At 44.4% G+C, this 24409-nt stretch overlaps 1 protein-coding gene across 4 annotated transcripts in view; it reads right to left on the reverse strand.

Annotated features, from left to right (window-relative positions):
* Nucleotides 1–5472: 5472 nt before the first annotated feature.
* The window catches only part of Soat1 (sterol O-acyltransferase 1), a 46698-nt gene continuing 27761 nt past the window's right edge, over nt 5473–24409 (reverse strand). For 3 of the 4 annotated variants that reach the window (XM_052200032.1, XM_052200033.1, XM_052200034.1), the window contains 13 exons: nt 22840–22991; nt 21394–21453; nt 19316–19423; nt 17778–18060; nt 17047–17125; nt 16457–16538; nt 16048–16093; nt 13971–14100; nt 12433–12530; nt 11037–11135; nt 9253–9388; nt 8580–8725; nt 5473–7797 (listed from right to left, as the gene is read on the reverse strand). In XM_052200032.1, the coding sequence (XP_052055992.1) occupies nt 7741–7797; nt 8580–8725; nt 9253–9388; nt 11037–11135; nt 12433–12530; nt 13971–14100; nt 16048–16093; nt 16457–16538; nt 17047–17125; nt 17778–18060; nt 19316–19423; nt 21394–21453; nt 22840–22991 (1476 nt within the window). In that variant the 3' untranslated portion in view covers nt 5473–7740. The remainder of the gene's footprint in view (nt 7798–8579; nt 8726–9252; nt 9389–11036; nt 11136–12432; nt 12531–13970; nt 14101–16047; nt 16094–16456; nt 16539–17046; nt 17126–17777; nt 18061–19315; nt 19424–21393; nt 21454–22839; nt 22992–24409) is intronic. The other variant, XR_007980411.1, reaches the window with a different exon arrangement.

A 24409-nucleotide genomic window follows, 5' to 3' on the forward strand; every position in this document is an offset into this window, starting at 1 on the left:
CTGGTCTACAGAATGAGTTCCAGGACAGCCAGTGCTACACAAAGAAACCCTGTCTCAACCAAAAAAAAAAAAAAAAAAAAAAAAAGAAAAAGAAAAAGAAATAAACTTAAATAAACTTTAACTTGGGATCAGTGTATTTGTGCGAAGTTGTGTTCTCAAGATACTATACATCCTGCACTACTAAACATTCAGTCAGGATCTAAAACCCAATGTAAAAATAATCAGCTAAGCATGGTAGTACACGCCTTAAGTCCCGTCCCTCTGGAGGTAGGTAGGGGTGAATCTTTGTGAGTTCCAGGCCAGACAAAAAGACCATCTTAAAACAAAAAACAAAACAATGTCAGAGAAAAAGAGCCGAGAGCGGAAAAGCTTAGGCACTGTGCTACAGAGCCGACAGCTGTGGAACTCTCCACAGAAGAGCTGAGCTTTGCCTCTGATGAGGAGCCCCTGCGAGCCGGGAGCATTCATTCGCTCAGTGTGTGGGAGGGAACAGGGATCTACAGCTACAACTCCAGGGCCTTTAGAAAGCCACTTTCAACACTGTGGAGCAAGTTGATTCAGCTGTGAGGCCACCCAGGAAGAGTCATGGGACCAAATAACTGTCCAGAGAAATTTCTCAAAAACCATCAGGTGCACCCAAAACTGAAATAAAGATCTCTGTGGGTGGCATTAAGAGCTCCAAAGAATAGTTTCACATTGTTTTGCACAGCATGAAAGACCTGGAGCACTTGACATCGAGGTTGGCCAGGACGGTGGGAAGGGGCTTTAAGACTATCACTCAGAAACAGACTCTGAATGACCATGAAAGGCAGACAACAGTTGTCAGAGCAAGGCAGAGCCAGTGCTTCCTCAAGCCAAAGGCACCGTGGAAACTTTGGTGGTTCCACCGAGGTAGTTTGGTTGGTAATGACAATTTTGCCCGAGGCAGCGGAAATGGCTCTCGTAACAGACTTGCTAATGATAGTGGTTGCTGAGGCGACACACAAGGTTGATGTGTCCTTGGTTATCTGCAGGAATATGCACAGCAGAGGCGACAGTCCTCAGCAGGGTCATGGAAAGCTAGGCAGCAGCCACCTGGGAACCCCAGCTCTACAAGCCACACAACAACGGTGGTGGGAGCTGCAGTGACCTTTACAATCCATCATCAGCCTTGGGCAGTGGTAGAAACCTTAGAGGCAGCAGCTCTGGCCCCTGGGATTGCAAAGGCCAATACTTTATCAAGGCATATAACGTGGCCATGATGGGGTGGTGGTGGTGGTGGTGGAGAGTTCTAATTACTTCCAGGAAACAGTTAAAAGGAAGAGCTAGGAAGCTACAGGTTACAAACCAGAGCAGTAAAGGTGGCAGGGCCTATCACAGAGATGTTTTGGGGAATACTCATGAGTACAGGAGCAGGAACCCCTCAAGGACTGTACTTGTGTCTATGAATGTATCAGGGCTTTCTGTTGTTTCTGAACTGGGAGTTGAGGGTTACATTTTAGACTTTTTTTCTACCCATGCTGTCAGCTGATCAAGATGCTGAATGACTGTGTCTATTAAAAGGGACTGGGATGACTCAGTGGTGAACACACTTGCTGTGCCAGCTAGTCCCAGCACCCATGGATGTGAGCCGTGCCTGAGGTGGACTCCTTTAACCCAGCACTAGGGAGGCAGGAACACATCTCTAGGCCAGCCTGGTCTACACAGGGAGTTACCGGCCACTCAAGACTTCAGTATGAGACTCTCAATGACAACCAAAGTGTGACTGGACACCTGTGCCTGTAACTACGACGCTGAGACAGGATCGCTGGAGCTTTGCTGACCAGCCTTCTAGTCAAGAGTGAGTCCAGGTTAAGGAGACTCAAGGGACCAAGGCGAATGAACAAGACACCCCATGTCCTCTGAGCTCCATATGCACCCACAGGTGCACACTGCTACACACATGCAAACACTACACACACTGAAGGGTTTTTTTTCCTAAATATATTTATTTACCGCATTCTTCACATATGCAGTAGTTTGCCATTTTGTATATGAACACAAAATTTAAGAAGTTTTCAGTGGACCGGGAACGATACGTATTAAACAAATACATCATACCAGTGATTAAAGATCTGCAGGAAGAAGTAATCAAAATAATTCAGGAGTAAAAAGTAAGAAAGACAACCAGAAGCTATGTTTAATCACTCACTCACACACACACACACACACACACACACACACACACACACAATTTAAAAACAGCCTTTTCTTCTGTGACTTATGACATGCAGACCCAAGGCACGAGGGCAGCTGCTGCACAGTTCAAACGCCAGGGCCTAGGCCAGCCCTCTTCACACCCAAGAGTCGTTGATGTCCGGGCATTCAGACTGCATCTCTAAAGACTTAGGTGTGGGTGCCGCCTGTTTCAACAACAGCACAGCTCCCAGTCAGGAAGACACACTGCCACCAGGCCCCGGGTGCCAACCACTCACCTGCAGGGGAGTGCCCCACGAGCAGGACATGCTCAAGTAGACACGGGCAATGTGGCGGTGGAGAGAGAGAGCAGACAGACAGGGAAGGGGATCTGTGCATTTTTTTCCCCTATTTAAACACAAAACAGTTTGCGGCAGTTCTGAAAATGATACACCTTTTCTCAAGTCTAAATTAATTTAAAGGCATTTACAGAGAAAAAAGATTCACTAAGGATCACAAGAGTCTGGACACCAACTTACAGCTAATTGTTTTTAATCTGCTGGTATCTCAGCTTCCGATTGAGCTGAAGGTGGAGGAGGGCTCCGATCTCTGCTTCAACAGTCAGCTGTCTTTATTTTCTGTTCAAACTGGGCCTTTATGTGATGTCTTGTTCCGACCCAGGGCCTAGCGCTCCACTGCCCTGGAGACACAAGTGTCACTCACCACTGTCCTCAACACCCTCCAGCCTTCCCAGGGCCAGAGCCACCAAAGCCTAGACACTCAGAGCTCTTTGCCAATGTGGGTAAGTTGTACATGGCATTACCACATAACATTAGTCAGCAAGACACTTGAACCTTTATTAATCAAGGGAGTGAGCTATCTTTGACTAAGAAATTTATTCTAAGGCTGGACCTCTAGCTCAGTGCTTGCCCAGCATGCACAAGGCTTACTCCCTGATACAGCACAGAAATTGATCCTGCCTCCGAAGGCTATAAAGCATTGTTTACACAGTCAGAAGTCCTCACAAGGCGCCGTCTACTCAATCATCTTAGGGCCCAGCTATGAAATATGCACACTGGTTCTAAACACTGGATAAATACCTAAGTAACAGCAGCAATGCCCTCCGGAAGCTTGCTGCCTCTCCCTAATGTTAAGGCAGATAAACATGAAGTGATTTCAGAAAGACAAAACACAAGGGAAGGCCTATGACCCTGTAGTTTAAGATAACAAGATAGCTGGAGGGATGGCTCAGTGGTTAACAGCACTGACTCCTTTCTTTCCAGAGGTCCTGAGTTCAATTCCCAGCAACCACACATGGTGGCTAACAACCATCTGTAATGGGATCTGATGCCCTCTTCTGGTGTCTGAAGACCGCTATAGTGTACTCATATGCATAAAATAAACAAATCTTTTAAAAAAAAGGAAAAAGATATCGAGGTAAGACAGAATTGTAGGGTGGTTCCCACATGATACTCAGGAGGCACGGCAGGGCCATTGCATCTTGCACAAACCTATCAAGAAGCAGGTGGACTCAATCCTTGGGGTGAGGGGCAGTCTGCAAAAGTAGCATTAAGTTCTTAGGACCTTGCAGTTTTTAGGAGGCAACAACCCAGACTCAGGCTTTAATTGTAGGGAGACTAAGAAAATAGTAAGGCTGTTTCTGCCAGGGATGGTGCTCTGCAGCATCCTATGAGGTAGTTATCATCCCCAGTTGACAGATGAGGAAAACTCTGGCAGTGTAATGTAGGCAGCCTGCCCCTGCTCACTCTTCTGTAAGTCCAACCCCCCACTCCACCCCACCCCCAGCCGTGTGAATCCACAGCCCATGCATCAGTCACCTCCCTACTGGTTCTCAATCTGGGTATTCTCCGGGAAGGAGAGATGGCTGTACTAAAGGAGAGAACAGCCCTATGTGAATACACTGTGTCTAGTTTATGTGAAGGGGCTTGGGAGAGGGTCACTTGTAGCCAAGGCTGGTCTTCGACTCCAACTGATTGTGTAGCTAGGGATAATCTAGAACTCGTGACCCTCCTTCTCCCACCTCTCCAGAGCTGGGATTCCAGGTACGTATCACGCCATCCAGTGTATGCCGTCCTAGCATGGCTGCGCCTTGGCCAAGCCTATCAGCAGTTTGTGTGTGGTAAGCAAGTACAACGCCAACCCCCAAACAATCCCTCCCCCTTTTTTTTGAGCAGAGTAAAAAAACATTTATTAAGGAAAAGTGAGAGAGAACTCAAAAAATTCCTCCAATGAGGAGTTCCCACAACTTATTTTTTTAAAATGATGCCATAAAAGTTTAAACTATTTACACTTTATGAGGAGTCCTATTACTACAATCACATGACTTTAGGTCATTGGTTCTCAACCTTCCTAAAGCAGTTCCTCATGTTGTGGTGACCCCTCAAGTCATAAAGTTATTTCATTGCTACTTTGTAACTATAATTCCTTGCTACTGTAAGGAATTGTGCTGGAATTAAAGGCATGGACCACCACTACTAGGCAAAATTCCATCTTTTTAGGTTATATAGACCAAGTGAGTGATTTTCAAACATAATATGACTTGTCTAGAAAACCTGTGATATTCAATTTTTGGCAAGAATAATTTTTAAATTTCAAAACAAGTTACATATCATAAATGAGTAAGTTCTGTAACAATGTTTACAAATACAATTATTGTATTTGTATTCAACATTTACTTTCTTTCTTAACCTGCCAACACTAATAGCTTTTCCCTTGACTAGAAGGGAAACAGATACATTTTCCACACTGCCAAATGCTGCAGTTACTGACAAGTTAAAAGCAGTCCCAGCTAGGCCTGGTGGTGCACACCTTTAACCAAGCTCTCGGGAGACACATCTGTGAGTTAGAGGACAGCCTGGTCAACATGAGTTCTGGGATAGACAGAGATATGTAGAGTGACCCTGTTTCAAAAACAAACAAACAAACAACAACAAAAATCCCAGCCTTAGTCTTCTAATTAAATTCTAACACGAGGCAAGCAACGTTACCCAGGCGATTTTAATACATCCATTCATCAACCAAAAAATTCCTAACCTTGCTCCCTCTTCCTCTTATCTGAGAATAAAAAACATCCAACACAGTAGTAAAAGACAGACATCCAAATGCAAACTGAAACGCTGTACATACAGTAGTTTTGTGTGTGTGTGTGCTCACTTCAAATCAGTTATCAGCATTAATACTTCTTATAGAAAACACTAAATCCCTTACCTTGTAGACAAATAAGAAATATTAACAGAAAACAGCTTTCTCCCATTGGCACAACAGGGAACAATAAACAAACTCGCTTGGAACACACTATTAGCAAGAGGTTTTGGTTTTATTTTCTCTTTAAAGAGTTCAGACATGATTTGAAAAAAAAGACTGCTAACGCTGCCAGCAATGTGGTCATGGTTGCCAACCCAATCTCTTTCACAAAAGTGGCCACCTAGTTTGGGGTTTTGTATTTTAAGTGGCCACCTAGTTTGGGGTTTTGTATTTTTGAGGTTCTCCTACAACGCTCTTAGAATTCTAAGTAGTTTGCAGTCTTACACACATTATTATCGCCTAAAATCTTGTCAGGAAAATAATTCCTAATGAAAGGCCTTCTGTGGCAGCACATGCTTATAAATTCTGGCACCTGAGGAGGCTGAGGCAGGAGGATGTGAGGTCCACACCAGCTTGGTTGTGGAGAAAGACCTTGTCTCAGAAAAAAAGTCCCCCGCCCTCTGAAATTCCATCCGGTGCTTCCGAAGTCTGGCTTATAACCAAGTCCCAGGCCAATCTGTTCCCTCGTACATTTAAAATGTCATTACACATAAAAGTGACCAGCTTGTTTTAATCTTTAAGACACAAGTCAGGACTTCATAGGCTCCATTCACAGGCTGTATTGAGGGGCTGTGGTTCTATGACAACACAGAACACTACTGTTTGGGAACAAAGATCTGCTGACAGAAACAGCCACAACTCATCTCCAGCGGTGGTAAAGCAGGTAAGGAACCTGGAGACACGTGGTCCTCATGGGAGTGGTTATAAAAGAGCATTACAGATCTTCTTGTGAGACTCAAATTGAGTTCTAAAGCCACTCTGAAAAGACTTCCCAAACCTGTATGGATGGTTGCCAGGAAATAACCACCAAAGTGACTGTGCCATGGCATTCTGTGTGTGAGCAACTTGGAAGGCTCATTTCTTTGGGCAGGAGGTTTGAACTACATGGTTTGTGGTACCCTACTGATGCGCAGTTCTCACACACCCTTGCACACAAGCACAGCGGGCCCTTCTGACACACCAGGTAAGGAACGGGCACCTCACAATTTGCAAATGTCACATAATGAGTACATGTCCTTACAAATGATCACATAGTAATTTATTTCATCTAAAAATATACTGTTAAAGTATAATGACTGAGCAGACGTTTCAGAAGCCAGCTTCTGGATCCTTAGTAGTCATTTTAGGATTATTAGTAGAGAAAGATTAATACTTCCACTGTGGACTCACTAGTCTGTAACAAGGACAGTCACTACGTATTAGACAATAAAGCAATTGTACCAAAGGATACTTCTAAGTAACTTCAAAGAAGTTACAACCTAAAAGTTTAAAAAAAAAATCTTGATCAGGCATGGAGATGTCTTCTGTGATCCTAGCACTTGGAAGGCAGGAGCAGGAGGTCAGGGGTTCAAGGCCAGCCAGGCTACATAGCAAGTTCAAGACCAGCCTGGGCTACATAGCAAGACCCCCACCTCTAAAAAACAAAAAAACAAACCAACAACAATAAAAGCTTCCACAGAACTTCTATGATAAAATAATTAAAAATGCCTGGCCAGCTCAGTGAGTCTATATTTTAAAATGACTTTTGAAGTTTCTAAAGGAAATGTCTTTTTTCCCTTTCTACTTCTGACCCTTGAATTTGTAGTAGGGAAAGAACACTAATTGTTTAAAAGAATCACAACTTATACAGAAAATGGAAAACAAAACAGTAGACCAGAACTTTGAGAAATATACAACGGCAGGGCTAGGGTGTGGCTCCGTGCGCCGCCCTGAGCAAGGCCCTGGGTTCCAGTCCCCGCACAGAAGCAAAGCACAGATCAGCAACAGATGAGCAGAATGCATAACAAGATTATCTTTGGAAAATAGGTATTCTTTTCTCTACCAAAAATAACAAAATTTATTTCTTCCCAACTACACTAGCATACCTCCTGATAGTGTGCATGAAAAAAACTTCTAAGTTCAAAGACACTGAAATGATGTCTTCCTAAGGTACTTTGGCTAACTTGTGGCCAAGATATGTTTAGTCTCTGGTTGGATGGAATCAAGGAAATAAACATATAAAACTACCAAGGCTGGACCTGAGATAACCCTGCGAGACTCTGCCATCACCTCGCTGGTCTCCTTTCTCCCCCAGAGGGAACAAAAAATGATAGTAATAATAATCGCTAAGTGAACTTCCCACAGCCCAACTCCAGGTGCGCCCCGGAAGGGCAGAGCTCCACACGCTGGCACAGGTGTTCCGTGACTGCTGAAGACGGCTGGCTCGAAGGCAGGAAGAATGTCCAGTCTTCAGAGGCAAGAAAGCAGGCAGAGCCAGGGCTTCTAAAACACATACCGACAAGTCCAGGACCGTGGCCGGACATAATCCAGAAATGTAGGCTACGATGGGAGAGATAAAGAAAGAAGAGTTTATTTATGTCCGCAGTACATGTGAATTAGGTTCGGGGCAGGTACTGGCTGAGCGTGATATACTGGACTTCTCAAAGCTAACTCCCAGCACTTCTGTGACCTGGAAGGTATAAGAAACCTCCTAATTCAAAGGACACTGACATGTTTTCTACTAACAGCACTGAATTAACTCAATTTCAGTCAACTGCATTCAGCTCCAGGGACCATGTATCAAACTGTAAACAGACACTGTCTCTCAGCTTCTTGACAGCTTCTTTTAGCAAAACTCAGTTTTAGACTAAAGTCTAAACAGAGGTAAGACTAGATAATAACACATATGCATATGACTGTTAGTGATCCACTCCAAGATGAAGTACTTTGTCCAAAACAGGAAAGGTGGGACAAACAAAACCCAAGCACAAGGGAGACAGAGAAAGAACAATCCAGAAGCGCAGTCCACACTCAGTGTGGTCTGACATTTAGACAAGCGTATTGCTCCTAGGGGACAGAGGTGACGACATCCACATTTCAGAGGCACGGATGCATGTGTCACTGGGAAAACCCTGGAGACAGAAAGCCACAGGGAGGTCAGGAAAAAGAAAACCAAGAATCAGCAGCACGGAATGAAGCAACTCGAAGGAGCAGGCTCTCAGGCAGCGTGGACAGACCCTGGGGGTGGGGGTGGGGTAAACTGAGGCTTACTTCCTCCTCCCTTCTTTCCAGCCACCCTCACTGTCCATTCCTGTGCTACCCTCACTGGGCCAGCGACTCACGTTCTTCAGAGGACAGTGCTGACGGGCATACCACTCTTGAGAGTAAAAACACAGAATGACTCCATGGCCCAGGAACAGAGAAGCCCAAACCATGATGTTCCAGATCGGCCTTTTCCGGCTGTCGTTAACGATGAAGTTAAAAGCCACTGAAGTCAGAAAGAAAACAAAATACATCAGTTATCCAGTTGCAGTCCACCTGGGCTGAGGTTCAGACGCAGGCTGGGGCTGACCCCAGCAGTGGGCTTTCATATGCATCCTTTATCCTGATCTTACACTCTACAAGTAAATGATGCTTCACTTGGGAAATGCATCAGTTATCCCTACTAATTATCACTAATTATTAGGAAACCAACTGTATTGAGACAAAGCAAAACACATTTCACGGAGCTATTCTTATGGGCACCTCTCTACACGCTCAAACATGGGCCTGTTCTCAGGAGCGGCAGTGAGTGTTTACTATTGGTCCCCAAGAGGCTACCTAGTCCACATTTCCCTCCAGTGTGCAAACACCCGTAGACACAGCTGCATGCAGTTACTCAAAGTCACCATTCTGACCGCCTGCTAAACTAACTGCCTTGAAACGGTGTCACCATCTAGCTTTGCTAAGATGACTTTGTAGTTTCCTTCCTGTCTCACTTTCCCTGGTATAACAGCAGCCGGCCACGTCACTCACTTCCAAAGAACATGAAGAGCACAAAGAGCACTGGGTAGAAGTAGCTCAGGCAGACAGCGAGGGCGTACTCATGCACCACAGCCGAGAGGGCGAAGACAGCCAACATGGCGGCAGATTTGAACCTCTTCGAGAAAAACTAAGGCACAAAGAAAATATCAGAGTTAGCAACTTAAAACAAAAATGAATGTACAAACAATATGAGACATGATTATCACACAGTAAAGGCACCCACTCAATAGTATTCCAACCTACTCCTTAGGTTAATCCGAATCTATTAAAAGAATTGCAAGAACATGCTCAATGCTCAATGCTCTAGTTTGGATATGAGGTGTCCTGACTGAAACCTTGTGTGCTGAGGGCTTGATCTCTGGGCTGATGTTCTAGAAGCACTCTTCAGCCAGGTTTCATACACTAGAGGCTGGTCGTGAGCTCCTGGTCGGTTTTCCCCTCCACCTTCCAAATGCTCGCAGAACCACACCCAGCAGGCGCCCTTTCCAAAACTAAGATTTAAAAACGAGTCTTGCCTCAGCCCAACATAGGACTTCACTGTGAGAGAGAGAACTCCCAGCCTTAACACATGCCTCCTTCCTTAGGATGCTGTCAGTCACGGAGGCGGATGACACACTTCCTTAACAACGAAAACTGCATCTGAGACACGGGCACTAAGCAGAAGTACAGACTACACCTAGTTACTCTACATTGTGCCCCACAGCATGGCTCGCATAGACTGTCTCTGCTTGGAGAGGTGGAAATTCAAATCTACTTTTAACAAACCAACCCAAGTGAAACGTGTGTGGTATGCTGAGGCAAGAGGGGCTCTGCAAATTTCAGGCCTGCCTGGTCTACAAAGGAAAGAGAGAGGGAGGGAAGGGCAGGGAGGGGAGGAGAGGGGAAGAGAGGGGAGTAGAGGGGGAGAGCAAGTGAGGGACCGTGAGAGTGTGTGAGCACAGGGAGGTGTGGCTAGAGGGAAATTATTTGTGGGCAATGAAGTTTTGAAAGGTTCTTGGAAGGTGGGTCACTTCAGCTCCTAATACAGGCCTCTAAGAAGTGTAATTCTGTAACCAGACAGTGAAGTCCAGAGAAAGGCATGGCATTGTCCTATAATGTATATGATGGCTGTCATGATCAATACCATTCATGGCATAAGGGTACTTAGATGTAAGAACCAGGGAAACGGGCAAGAAACCGTAACCCCTTCCTCATAGGCAATTAAACACAACTTTCTGCAGCTTGTCCAGCATTGCCTGTAAAAGAATCCCTGTTTCCTTCATGTTCATGGCTTTTGTTTTCTTCAGAGACAGTTCCTTACTGTGTAGCTCTAGCTCTATGACGTACACCAGCCTGGCTTTGAACTCACAGATCCACTTGCCTCTGCCTCCCAAGTGCTGGGAGGTGCATGCCACCATGGAAGACTTTTTGTAAAGATTTACTTCTTGGGTTTTGATGTGTATATATGTGTAGCACATGCATGCTGTACGTGCAGAAGGTATCTGATCTCCAGGAACTACAGGTACATGTGATTGTAAGCTGCCCAATGTGAGTTCTGAGCACTGAGCCATCTCTCTAGGCCCCTTGGAATCCCCATGTCCTTTTTGTTTGTTTGTTTTCGAGACAGGGTTTCTCTGTAGCCCTGGCTGTCCTGGAACTCACTCTGTAGACCAGGCTGGCCTCGAACTCAGAAATACGCCTGCCTCTGCCTCCCAAGCGCTGGGATTAAAGGCGTGCGCCACCACCGCCTGGCTTCCCCATGTCCTAAGTGTCATCAACTAGGTCCCGCTGCTTACCCAGAGGAGGTCCTTGTACACATAGTAGTAGAGCCAGTCGTGGACCACCACATTCCAGGTCCGGTAGTAGTTGGAGTAGGACGTAGAGTTCCACCAGTCCTGGAGGAAAGGAAAGCGGTAAAGTTACACACACAGCAGACCCCTGCTATTTCCAAAGATTACACACGCCTGATGGAAAGAAAGCCTAGAACACATTATGACAGAATTGTCTGTCCGCACACTGACACTAAAAATCTCAGAGGCATGTGGGCAGATAGTATTAACACTAACGCCACTCATACATATACACACACATAATTACATACATACATACATGCATACATACATACAAAGGCTAAGTCTCAGAGTGCACTGTCTCGTTATCAATGTGTTATATAGATACAGAGCACACTATAATTTAAATCTAATATTTGCCATTACAGAGTCAGTAAACTTCCTCTCCACCTTGTTACACATAAGAGAACACATGGAAACAGACCGACTGGGACCACTATGGCAGCATTCATAGTTCTGGCTCCCAATTTCAAGGTAAGACTAATAGAATCAGATATCTAAAATTTGCCATCCACACTGACTGTCTTTGAGAAGGGAGTGGTAGACTTGAAGTCAAAATAATACAACTTGACAAGGCCAGCTTTAGCAAGCTAATACCATCTGACACAGAAAGAACACCACCGAAAGTGAAGAAAGTGATTTCCCTTGTGAACTGCTCTAGTCTTAAGTGACTGACCCATGAAGCCACTTCATAAATGGCCAACTGAAACACAGTGGTGGCGCTGGCACACCCTCTGACTAGCACTTTCCCGCTGCACAGTAGCTCTACAGGATCCAGCAGACACTCGCTGTTCTTCATGCAGGTGGGAAGAAGGAAGGCCGAGACTGGGTCTTACTCTGATGCAACCCAGGTTGACCTGGAACCCACGGTAACCATCCTGCCTCAGCCTCCTCAGTATGTAACAGCATCTGGATTACATTAATTATACCTGCATCAGAATTTCAGATTTAACATGGGTAAAACTCATAGAAAAGTATCTTACAGGATTTGTACCAAAAAAACTCAATTATGTATTAATAATACATAAATAAAATGGAACTTGAGGGCCGGTAGGATGGCTCAGCTGGTGAAAGGTCTTGCTGCCAAGCCTGACAGCCTGATTCCATCTCTGAACACACATGAACACTGTGCTACATGCATGTGACCACTCCTCATCCCAATAATTTTTAAAATTCATTAGAAATGCCAGGCATGGTGACCCACGCCTTTAATCACAGCACTGGGGAGGCAGCTACACAGAAGTATATGTATGTTTCAATTTTACACACACACACACACACACACACACACACACACACACACACACACAAAATAATATATACTATATAACGTATACAATACCTTATAAAACATCCTGTCACCAAAGCGTAACATCTCAGCAAAGGCATTGAGCCAGCAGTGCAAAAAGGCAAAGAAGGAGAGGAACAGCATGAGCACGCCTGAAATGAGAGACAACGGGAAGCCTTTCCAGCAGCCCGTGGAGCCAGCCGCCATGAACCCGCCAGCGTGTGTGCGTTTAGCTGGGACGCTGCCACAACACCTGCGGGGATCCCAGCTCACCCATGGCAGAGGTGATACAGTGCACCTTGGAAAGCTAGGTTATTTTTTTTTTACTTTAAAAACATTAATTTCTATGTAATTTTAAGATAAAATAGATGGCTCCAGCCTGGTTTAAAGAAATGCCTGGCCTCACAGTCCAAGACCCTTTAACTCTGCCCTGCGTGCTGCGAACACCAAATACTTGTAATGGACTTCTGCCATTCCAAGGTACCCCGGGCCTTTCCATCTGCCCTGCTGTCTGGAAACCTTACCACCACTTTTCTACAAGCAGTATTTTTGTTTTCTGGGTTTTTTTTTTTTTAAGATTTATTTATTTAGCTGGGCGGTGGCGCCTGTTATTCCAGAACTCTGGGAGGCAGAGGCAGGCGGATTTCTGAGTTCGAGGCCAGCCTGGTCTACAGAGTGAGTTCCAGGACAGCCAAGGCTACACAGAGAAACCCTGTTTCGAAAAAACCAAAGCCAAAAACACCAAAAAAAAAAAAAAAAAAAAAAAGGTTAGCCAGGGGAGCTGTCCCTGTTATAGTAACAAAAGGTGACAACAGACAATGCTAAACATTAGCAAGTGGAGACAAAAAGGCTAAACTGATGAAGCCCCCTGAAGTGAAGACTGTCTGCTTCCCCATCCACACCTTACGCATCCACACCTGCGTTCGCAGCACTGGCACACAGTAGGAATATGTGTGTTACCAGGAAAAGTACATTGAGTGAGTGAAGCTAAGAGACAAGGTCTGGTGAAAAGCAGACAGGTAAGCAATGGTGGCAAATTAAGACTGCAAAACGTGGCCAGTCAGGCTGGCTCAGAGGTAAAGAGCACTGACTGCTCTTCCAGAGGTCCTGAGTTCAATTCCCAGCATGTGAACATGGTAGTTCACAACCAACTGTAAAGGGATCTGATGCCCTCTTCTGGTGTGTCTGAAGACAGTGACAGTGTACACACATACATGAAAAAAAAAGTGCCAGAGCATCCCGTGTCCTCTGGAGAGTGACCCCTAAGCCATTAAAGGGTTTAGCATCAGGAGAAGGTTGCCATTGACTTTAACAATGGGCATTTGATGGTGAGACTGAGAGGTTATAGAGAACTGAATAGAAAGAGGAAGACAGACATAAATGTGGACTTCCCACCACTGGAGGGAGCAGACTTAAGCAAGAAGCGAAACTGGAAAGGCGTTTCACTTGTGGAGCAGGCTGAGAGTGGTGGAGGGGGTGTGTACAGCCGAGTTCACAGGAAACCAGGAACTAAAGGCACCCACAGACAGCAGCTTCCTGCCTTCTTCCTGACTGTCCACGTGGATGGACAAACTCATGAGCACCCGGGTTACCTGGCAAGATGGAGTTAAATACACACAGCACCAGGACCCGAGCACTGAAGGGCTCCTGCTTGATATTCCGGAACAGTGGGGCGCAGAGTCTCTCAAAGATGTAGTACACATAAAACAGGCAACCAAAAACCTGGAACACAGCAAAGAAAACCACGGCATCTTAGAAAGGAAGAGGGAGGACAGGGCTTCCTCCTGAAGAAACGCATGTATGACTAAGGCTTGCACACACCCATTAACCCCTCCAGAGAGGGCTTTCAAGCTTCCTATCTCCCATGGTCCTTCCTGATCACTTACTTAAGACTGTGTCTTGCTGTGTAGCCCAGGCTAGCTTTAGACTCAATAATCCCCCTGCCTCAGCATCCTAAGTACTGGGTTTACAGACGTGTGTCACCACACCTGGCCCAAATGGCATTTTTAGATGATTATCAAAGAACCTATTTCTGAAGTCTAGAATAAGAGAACTCATTTTACAACTGAATTTTTGACTTACAGAATTTAAAATAGGATTTTCTGGGATTTCTGATTCTCAAAATGCGCAAGGAAGAAATGGGGCGTTCCAAGCAGACCCCACACATACCACTACCCCACCCAGAAAAGGCAGAGGGAAAGCTACCGGGTTCTTACTGAAATAACCAAACAGAATTACCTTAATCTAAATATTCTTTAATGAAGAAAATGCCTGTGATGCTGGCAAAGCACATGCCAGGGCCTGCGATGGAGGAACTTAAAGGCTCTCGTCCTGACAGAAAGCATTCTTGAGCTGCTTTTTGTTTGTTTGTTTTGGGTTTGTGTGTGTGTGTGTGTGTGTGTGTGTGTCTGAGACAGGGTCTCATTATACAGTCCTGGTTGACACTAGAATTCAAAGATCCTCCTGCCTCTGTCTCCCAAGTGCTAAGACCAAAGGCATGAGCCACCAAACCTAGTTCATTTTAAAATAAATTTTAAAAAATAAGAGCCAGACATAACGGCACATGCCTTTAATTAAGCACTTGGAAGGCAGAGGCAAGCAGATCTCTGTGAGTTCAAGGCCAGCCTTGTCTACAAAGTGAGTTTTAAGACAGCCAGAGCTACATAATAGAGAAATCCTAGCTCAAAAAAATGTAGAGTGCTGAGGAGCTGACCCAGGGTTCAGAGCACTGGCTGCTCTTCCAGACGACCAAGGTTCAATTTCTAGCACCCACATGGCAGCTCAAACCTGTATGTAATGCCAAGGCTTCTGACACCTCACACAGACATACATACAGATAAAACAATGCATATAAAATAAAAATAAATTATTTATATTTTTCAAAGGACGCTCATTTGGTTCTCTTGTTGTTTGTCTCAAGACCAGGTTTCTCTGTGTAGCCCTGGCTGTCCTGGAACTTGATCTGTAGACCAGGCTGGCCTTCAACTAAGAGATCTGCTTGCCTCTGCCTCCCAAGTGCTGGGACTAAAGGCATATGTCACCACCACCTGACAAGAAGCCCTTTTGTTGTTGTTGTTGGTGGTGGTTTTTTTTGTTTTTTGGTTTTTTTTGGTTTTCTTTTTTGGTTTTTGTTGTTGTTGTTGTTGTTGTTTGGATATGTTTTTTTTTTTTGAGACAGGGTTTCTCTGTATAGTCCTGGCTGTTCTGGAACTCACTCTGTAAACCAGGATGGCCTCAAACTCAGAAATCCATCTGCCTCTGCCTCCCAGAGTGCTGGGATTACAGGCGTGTGCCACCACCACCCAACTTAGCCCATTTGTTTTTTTGTTTTTTTTTTTTTTTGTTCATACTTTTTTTTAATTTTTTTTATTCGATATAATTTATTTACATTTCAAATGATTTCCCCTTTTCTAGCCCCCCCCTCCCCGAAAGTCCCGTAAGCCCCCTTCTCTTCCCCTGTCCTCCCTCCCACCCCTTCCCACTTCCCCGTTCTGGTTTTGCCGAATACTGTTTCACTGAGTCTTTCCAGAACCAGGGGCCACTCCTCCTTTCTTCTTGTATCTCATTTGATGTGTAGCCCATTTGTTAAAAAATTAAAATAAAATAAAAATCTTAGCAATAAAAAAAAATACCAATCAATAGCACATTAAGCAGTTTTTCAAAAGTTACCTGTAAAAACTGCATAGCAACATAACCCCATCTTACAGTAGGAGTCCTGAAAAGAGAGAAAAAAAAAAAGCAGGTTTTCTAAAAATAATGAACTCTTTCTGTTTTGTCCTTTTATCTACAATGTAAAGAACCTAACAGTGGTTTTCTACACAGAATATCATTTATGGGCTGGAGGAATAGCTTAACAGGACAGTGTGCCACAAAGCCTTGAATCTGACCTCCAACTCCCCCCTCAATTTTAACATCAAAATCATAACAAGATTATATAATTCTATCAAGAATTATTAATTAGCACTGCCCTGTTAGAACAAACAGTTTTCTCTGCAGCCCTGTATGGACTGCCCACCTCTAAAGCTGCCCCTCAGTGGGCACCTCTGTGCCCCACACACCTCCCCCCCTTCATGGTTACCTCGGGTAGTTGTCACGGTAAATAAGTGTAGGAGCAAACAGGAAGTACAGGTACTGGTTGACTGTGGGTACCGGAACTGTGCCTAAAAAGGGAAAACTATTGGGTTACAAAGCTTTGACTTGGGAGGCAGAGGCAGGCAGATTTCTGAGTTCCAGGCCAGCCTGGACAGTCAGGGCTACACAGAGAAATCCTGTCTCAAAAAAACCCAAACCAAACCAAACAAACAACAACAACAAAAAAGCTTTGACTTCACCCACAAAAGCAGGAGAGCCAAAGTCAGCAACAAGAACGGGGAAGCGGGGAGGGCAGTGTCGCACGCCCTTAGTCTCAGGCAGACCAAGAATGGTTGGCAAAGCTGGCAGTGGTAGGCACAGCTTTAATTCCAGCACCACTCTGGAGGCAAAGGTAGACAAATCTCTGAGTTCCAGGACAGCCTGGTCCACAGAGTTAGCTCTAGGACAGTGATGGTTACATAGAGAGACCCTAGTAAGTCATCTACTAAGATGTCTTAGAATGCAGTACAGGCCCCCCAGGACACGTCATCCCAGAGCCAGACAACGAGATGTCCCACTAAGATGACAGTTACATACTTGATTTCTCCTTGGCAGCATTTAGTACTCGTGGCACATTCTCTCTGACAAACGAGTGAGCCTTCATTACCAAACGAATCTGTCAAAGCAGAGGGAAAATGAATGTCCTATCTGTCTCCTATAAGTAACTCCAGAACTACACTGGCTAATAACATTCATACAAAACAACTTAAATTTGCATATATCAGCTTAAGTTAGCCTTTATAAAGGTGGGGGGGAAAAAACCTTCCAAATAAAGACATGAATATTACAGGTTTATATTTTTAAAAAATGGGAACTTAAACATCTGTTCAAGGGAGCCAGGTGTGGTGGTGCACTCCTCTAATCCCAGTCTTGGGAGGCAGGGACAGATGGATCTGTGGAAGTTCCAAGCCAGCCTGGTCTACATAGTGAGTTCTAGGATAACCAGACCTTATATAGAAAGACCCTGTCTCAAACAAAACAAAACAGTCAAAAAAGTTCAACATAATGTATATAAGATCCATATAACTGAAGTAGAATGAATTTTGTAAAATATTAGCCAGTCAAACCCTTCAGTTCTAAAGCCAGCCATGGTGGAACATACCTGCAATCCCAGGATTTGGGTGCAGATGGCAGGAAAATCGGACTTAAGTTGGTATGCTGTGGCACTGAGACACTTAAGAACATGTACGCAGCACTAGCCTCAGTCTCAGATCAGTTCTGCTAGGCAGGGAAGTGTGGCATCATTCCCAGCAGCACTCAGCCCTCACCTGTTCCAGGATCAGGATGAACCGGGAGGCCGGTGGCAGTGTGTATGCTAAGACAACATATGTCGGTACGAAACCTAGAATTCCAAGTTGGAAGACTAAGAAGAGCGAGCCGTGGACAAGGGAATAGACCAGTGGGTGAGAACTCTTTCTGTAACCATGGGCCCATCGCTGGAACAGGAAATAGGGGATTGACAGCGTAGACAGGAACATGGCCCACCATGTCCAAATAACGATAGGAAGCTTGCCAAAAGCATAGGACAGGAGATTGAACTCAAGTACCAGTCTGTGGGGGAGAAAAGAAAAAAAAGTGCATCTTTGATATGCAATCAATTTTTAGAACTCAAAATTCTCACTCTCTCTCTCTCTCTCTCTCTCTCTCTCTCTGACACACACACGCGCGCGCGCGCGCGTGCGCACACACACAAGCTTTCGACTTTAGGAAATAATAATATATCAAGGTCACAGTGTCCGCATGTCACGTGTGCTTATTATACCACTGCTCACAGAACTAGGTTATTGACCCAAATTAAATGTCCATCAATGGAGGATGCATAATAAAAATGTGGTTTATATACATAATGGAATTTTTCTCAGTCTAAAGAATGAAGTTGGGGGCTGGAGAGATGGCTCAGTGGTTAAGAGCACTGACTGTTCTTCCAGAGGTCCTGAGTTCAAATCCCAGCAACCACATGATGGTTCATAACCATCTGTAATGGGATCCAATGCCCTCTCCTGATGTGTCTGAAGACAGCAACAGTGTACTCATATGCATAAAATTTAAAAAAAAAGGATAAAGTTATATCATTTACAGGAAAACAAGTGCAACTGGAGAAAATCTTTTTAAGGGAATTATGTCAGCCTCAGGGAGATACATATTATATGTTTTCTATCATTTGTGGACCTAGTCTTTATAGACACCTAAGATCGTTTATGTACATACAGGTGACATGAAAGCAGAAGCAAACTGAGGCAGGAGGAGGACTAGGAGGAGGGGCAGAGGGAGGAGGGCAGCCTCTTCCTCCATGAGAAAATAAGCACAGAAGTGGCCTTATGTAACCCTGTATGAGAGAGGGAGAGGGAGAGGGAATGGGAGGAGGAGGGGGGAAGGGAAGGGGAATGGGGAAAGGGGAGGGGAAGGGGAGGGAAAGGGAAAGAGGGAGGGAGGGGAGAGAGGGGGAGAGGGAGAGGGAGGGGGGGAGAGAGAGAGAGAGAGAGAGAGAACTATACAGAGCCGTGGCACGCTCAGCTGTGGAGTGCTTCAGCACCTCCTACGGCAGGAGCGCTGGGCAAACGTCAGCCCAGCAATGGGGTGAGGATGGGGTTGTACATCAGGAGCTCAAGATTATTGTCAGCTATGTGGTCAGTCTGAGTCTAACTGGACGACTTTCTCAAAAAGGATTATTAATAATGATGGTGAGGAGAAATGAAACTCTTCTCTCTTACTTTTAGGAGAGAAGAAATTCATCACCAAGTCGGCTGCCTGAGAATTTTTTTTAGGCAAATAAGAACTGTTAACTTCTCACAGGCCTCTGCCTCACCTCCCCTCGTCGATGTAATCCACGACGAGCGTGCTGAGGATGAAGAGAATGAGGAGCGCGATGAACATGTGGTAAATCGTTCTGATGTGGTCCACTTCAAACAGCTCGCTGCAAGGGCAGGCCAAGCAGGGCATGAGTTAGGAATCTGTTCAACTCTGAAGAACCACACAGCAAAGGCACTCTTTAAAGCAGTTTACAAGACGTTTAATCTACTTTTCAAGAAATCTCTAAAAAAATCAAAATACACCTTTAGTTCCAGCTCTGAGTTCAAGGCCAGCCTGCTCTACAGAGCAAGTTCCAGGACAGCCAAGTCTATCAGAGAAACCTTGTCCCAGACCAAAACCAACCAAATAAACAAACCATAAAAGCTCAAAAAAGACGATATTAAGTCTGCAATATACAGAAATTAAAGAATACAATCAAGGTAAAAAATAATGGATCCTTACAGCTTTCTTTCCAAAATAGGGCAGTGGCTCACAGGAGCAGCATGGCTGCCTTGGAGGGCGACCTACAGCTAGAAACCCACCCACGGCGCTAGTCTCTAAAGAGGACTAAGTTTTCAAACCCCTTTCTGTTCCTCTTTCGAGGACTGTAAGCAGGCACCTCCCACCACCTTCCTGCACAGCCTTCCTAAATGCTGTCCACCCTCACAGGCGCAGGGGGGCGGGCAGCCTGGGGCTGGGGCCGGGGCTGGTCGCCTTTTAACAGACATGACCTTCCCGATGGCTGCTCCCCAAGGACTCTAACAAGGGATGCAGCCTTGGCCTCAGGGAAGTGTATGCAGCTTCTAAACAACTTTGAAGGACCTAAAATATTCTTAAGCCTCATTTAAAGGTCGTCAAAACCTAATAAAAACCTAGCTAAGCTATTTCCTTGGTCACATTCCTTCCTATCTTTTTAAAGTTCAAATATATTTTAATTGATAATTTTTCTCTTCTCCTTTGCTTTCTCCCTCCCTCCTTCCCCTCCCCCCCTCCTCGCGTTAATGAGGACTGGACTCGGGCTTCAGGCAGGTCTAGGAAGGCATTCTACCACTAAGCTACAGCCCCTTTCATTCTGTTAAGTTTTCAATAATGCACTTCTTATGTTATTCCTTTTATGTAAGAAGCTTGCATTTTCCTCCAGATGCAAATGTTAGAAGATCCCTCTCTTGAAACTACAACACAACCCAGTCTCGACATGAATAGAATTTAAACGCTCTGCCTTCTCATCAGGAAGTACATACCAATTTCCCTTATACAGTAAATGTTCATACACAAGGTTCATTTTTAAACACAGGCACATTAGGTAATTCTCACCAACCCAATATTCTCACGGAATAAATTCCATCAATATCCCAATGAACACAATGACAAAGAAGAGACAGCCATCTCCCACCCAAAGGGCACCTTTTGTTTTTGGTTCATAAATTAAGTCAGCACAATCCATTCATGCAATATTAAAGAGATTAGGCCAGGGGTTCTTAACCTATGGTTCACGACCCCTTTAACAGGGGTCACCTAAGACCATTGGAAAACACAGATATTTACATTAAGATTCACAAAAACAGCAATGAAAATAATTTTATGGTTGAAAGTTACCACAACATGAAGAACTGTATCAAAGGGTCGCAGCATTAAGAAGGTTGAGAAGCACCAGATTAGACAGGCAGGGGGGGGGTTAAAAATAGTCTTGAAAAAACTATTAAGAATCTTACTCAAGAAACTGAGGTGGGAAAACACACACATATATTAAGAAGGCGGCAATTCCAAAACTCTCTCCAAGTAGATTATTTCTACTCTACCCCCCTGGATAAACAACTCTTTGTAACACAATTTCAAAGAATTTGCCAAAGGACAGATTTCTGTTTTTCTGTCTATCTTTTCCAGAGAAGCCAGATAGAGAACCAGAAGATAAGCAAGAAGGAATTCAAAAACATCACCGAAGTCATGATTTGTATGGGCTTGGGAGAGATAGATGGATGGACGGACGGATGGACGGATGAATAGACAGACGGATAGAGCATAAACTCTATAAATACAGACAGCTTTTTTCTTCTGACATTAGATTGATAATTAACAAAAGCAATTATCACTCACTCTAAAAGAGACCGCCTTGAAATGAATATCTTCCCTTGTTCTGGAGGTGCTCTCAGATCTCTGGAAAAGAAAAAAAAATGACAACAAACCACAGGCAGGGGAGGGTGATGACAAACTCACTCCCACGAGCACAGAGGGGGTGCTTGCCCCCAGCGACCCGCTGGCTCACTCACTAATGTTTACCGGGCTCCTCCCCCTTCCACTCGTGACAGTGAACTCAGCGGGTGAGTGATTCCTATTTGGGAAGGAGCCACATCAGATACCTAACTGCAGGCCTGGACCTTCTACTTCAGCCTCCATGGAAAGGCAGTCCCCACACGAGCATCCTGAGAGCCTCTGAGGGGTGCGGGGGTCCCCGCCATGCTGTACACTGCTACTGGGTGTCCTCCACACTGTCCTGATGTTGGTCTACTTTTTACATTTTATTCAACTACTTCTTCAGGGGAGGGTGGCATGTGTGTGTGTACAGAGGTCAGAGAATAACTTGCAGGAGTCAGCTCTTCCTAGTGGCAAAGAACTTACATCAACTCCTAACAGCCCCTGATCAGATCCTCTGCTTTGGGGTAATAACTCACATTTTATCGCCCGGTATACCATCTTACTTTGGGTACCACTGTTGGCCCTTGCTTCTCAAAACCCTTCTCCAGGAGACACTGGCAGAGAGCCCAGAACAGCAAAGCCACTGATACCTTTCCTTTTATTTTCAGTGACTTAACAAATGAAAAAACACATCCTAACTACAGGGTACTTTATTACAAGTACACACCAAATCAACTATAACAGGCACGGGATGATGTGGTTAAGAGCAAGGACTCTGGATCCAGATTCTAGGTTAAATCCCCCATCGTGGGATCTTACAGATTGTTGCAGACAGCTATAGTATCAACCACACAATGAGGGGCTTGGCTAAGGAGGTTATGTAAACACGTTATAATCATCACACTGGGCCAGTGCGATGGCTTAGCAGGTAAAGGTACTCCTCACCAAACCTGACAACCTTAGTTCAATGTGAGACCCAAAATTGATAATCTCATACTGTCCACTGACTTCTACATGTATACTATAGACTGTATGCCCACATACATACATACATACATACATACATACATATATACATACATACATACATGCCTATATACATAGTAAATGTTAAAAAAAAATTAAGGCTACATAATAAATGAACAGAACTCCATGTTGAGGAGAAAAAAAAACTTTAATCCTAATACTTGGGAGGCAGAAGCAGGCTCTGTGAGTTTGAGGCCAGCCTGGTCTACATAGAGAGCTCAAGGCTAGCCAAGGCAATATAATAAGAATCTAACTCAGAAAATAAATTGAAATGAAGTAAAAGTGTGGAGACCCGTGACGGGCATCCGCTGCACTCCACGTCTGACAAGCGGCTGTGCGGGAGCAAGTGTCCACACTGAGAGGCAAGCCTCACATACTCACTTGGCTCTGTGGTTGTTTTTCATTTCTTCAAGAATGGAGAAGGTTGTGAGCGCGCACCCGCCATTGTCCAGAGATGCTGACTTCTCAATGAGGTTGGTCACAAAGTCATCAAAGTGACAGCCAACTTCCTTCAGAAACAGTGGCTTCAGCTCCTTGAGGTTTAAAACAAACAAAGGAAACATCAGCACATGCTCACGGGTTAATGGCCGCTCGGATGAAGGGACAAAGGGATTCCTTAAACAGAGCTGCTTCAACCGGAAGCCTCGCTAGACCAGTGAGTTCACAGACTGGCTACTCAAAACACAGGCATAATGCACACCCCATTAAAAGTGAATGCCTTCTATCTCCCTCCTCCTTTTTTTTTTTCTTAGACAAGATATCATATAGCCCAGGCTGACCTCAAAGTTGCTACCTAGATAAAAAGCTGACCTTGATAAAAAAAAAAAATCAGTGCATCATATGTATATTATGTAATTATGACTTTTTTCCCCCAAAGATATTCTTTTGCCCCCAAGTTCCCACATTTATATTCTAAACGGCATTTTAAAATGATTTATCTTATTCTGTGGTTTGCCTGCCTGTATATCTGTGCACCAGGTGCACGCCTAGTGCCTGTGGAGGTCAGAAATGGGCACCACCATGAGGGTGCGGGGAACCAAGTCCCAGTCCTCTGCAAGAGCAACAAGTGCTCTTAATCACGAGACATCTTCTCACCCCCATGATTTACATTTTAAACCATGTCATTCTGTATCATATCTATGTTCATATAATATTTATTCTTACACCCCATAACTATGTACTTAGCTAACCATAAACCATGAATATATGTGTGTCCATAGCTGTACATCTAAATATTGACACACACAATTACAAAACTTTTAAGAGTATATACTTTTATATTTATATATAAATCCATCTTATAAAAAATATATATATGTAGAGCCATGTGAAGGGGTGCATATAGGTAATCCGAACACTCAGGAAACAGAAGCAGGAAGATCTTCTGTCTCAAAAAAAAAAAAAAACCACCATAAATAAAAAGTATATACAATTGTTATTGCTAGCTGGGCAGTAGTGGTTCACGCCTTTAATCCCAGCACTTGGAAGGCAGAGGCAGATGGATTTCTGAGTTCGAGGCCAGCCTGGTCTACAGACGGAGTTCAAGTACAGCCAGGGCTATACCGAGAAACCCTGTCTTAAAAAAAAAAAAAAAAAAAAAAAAAAAAAAAAAAAAAGGTTTTAAGGGCTGGAGAGATGGTTCAGCAGGTAGGAGCACTGACTGCTCTTCCAAAGGTCATGAGTTCAAATCCCAGCATCCACATGGTGGCTCACCACCATCCGAAAGGAGATCTGACTCTTCTGGCATCTAAAGATAGCTACAGTGTACTTACATATAATAAATAAATAAATATTTAAAAAATTGTTACTGCTTTGGGCCTTCAGCTGTTCTTGACTTTTTTTTTTAAGATTTATTTATTTATAATCTATACAGTGTTCTGCCTGCATGTTTACCTGCATGCCAGAAAAGGGCAGCAGATCCCATTACAGATGGTTGTGAGCTACCAGGTGG

The sequence above is a fragment of the Apodemus sylvaticus genome, chromosome 12 (genome assembly GCF_947179515.1).
Source record: "Apodemus sylvaticus chromosome 12, mApoSyl1.1, whole genome shotgun sequence".
NCBI classification, from domain to species: domain Eukaryota; kingdom Metazoa; phylum Chordata; class Mammalia; order Rodentia; family Muridae; genus Apodemus; species Apodemus sylvaticus.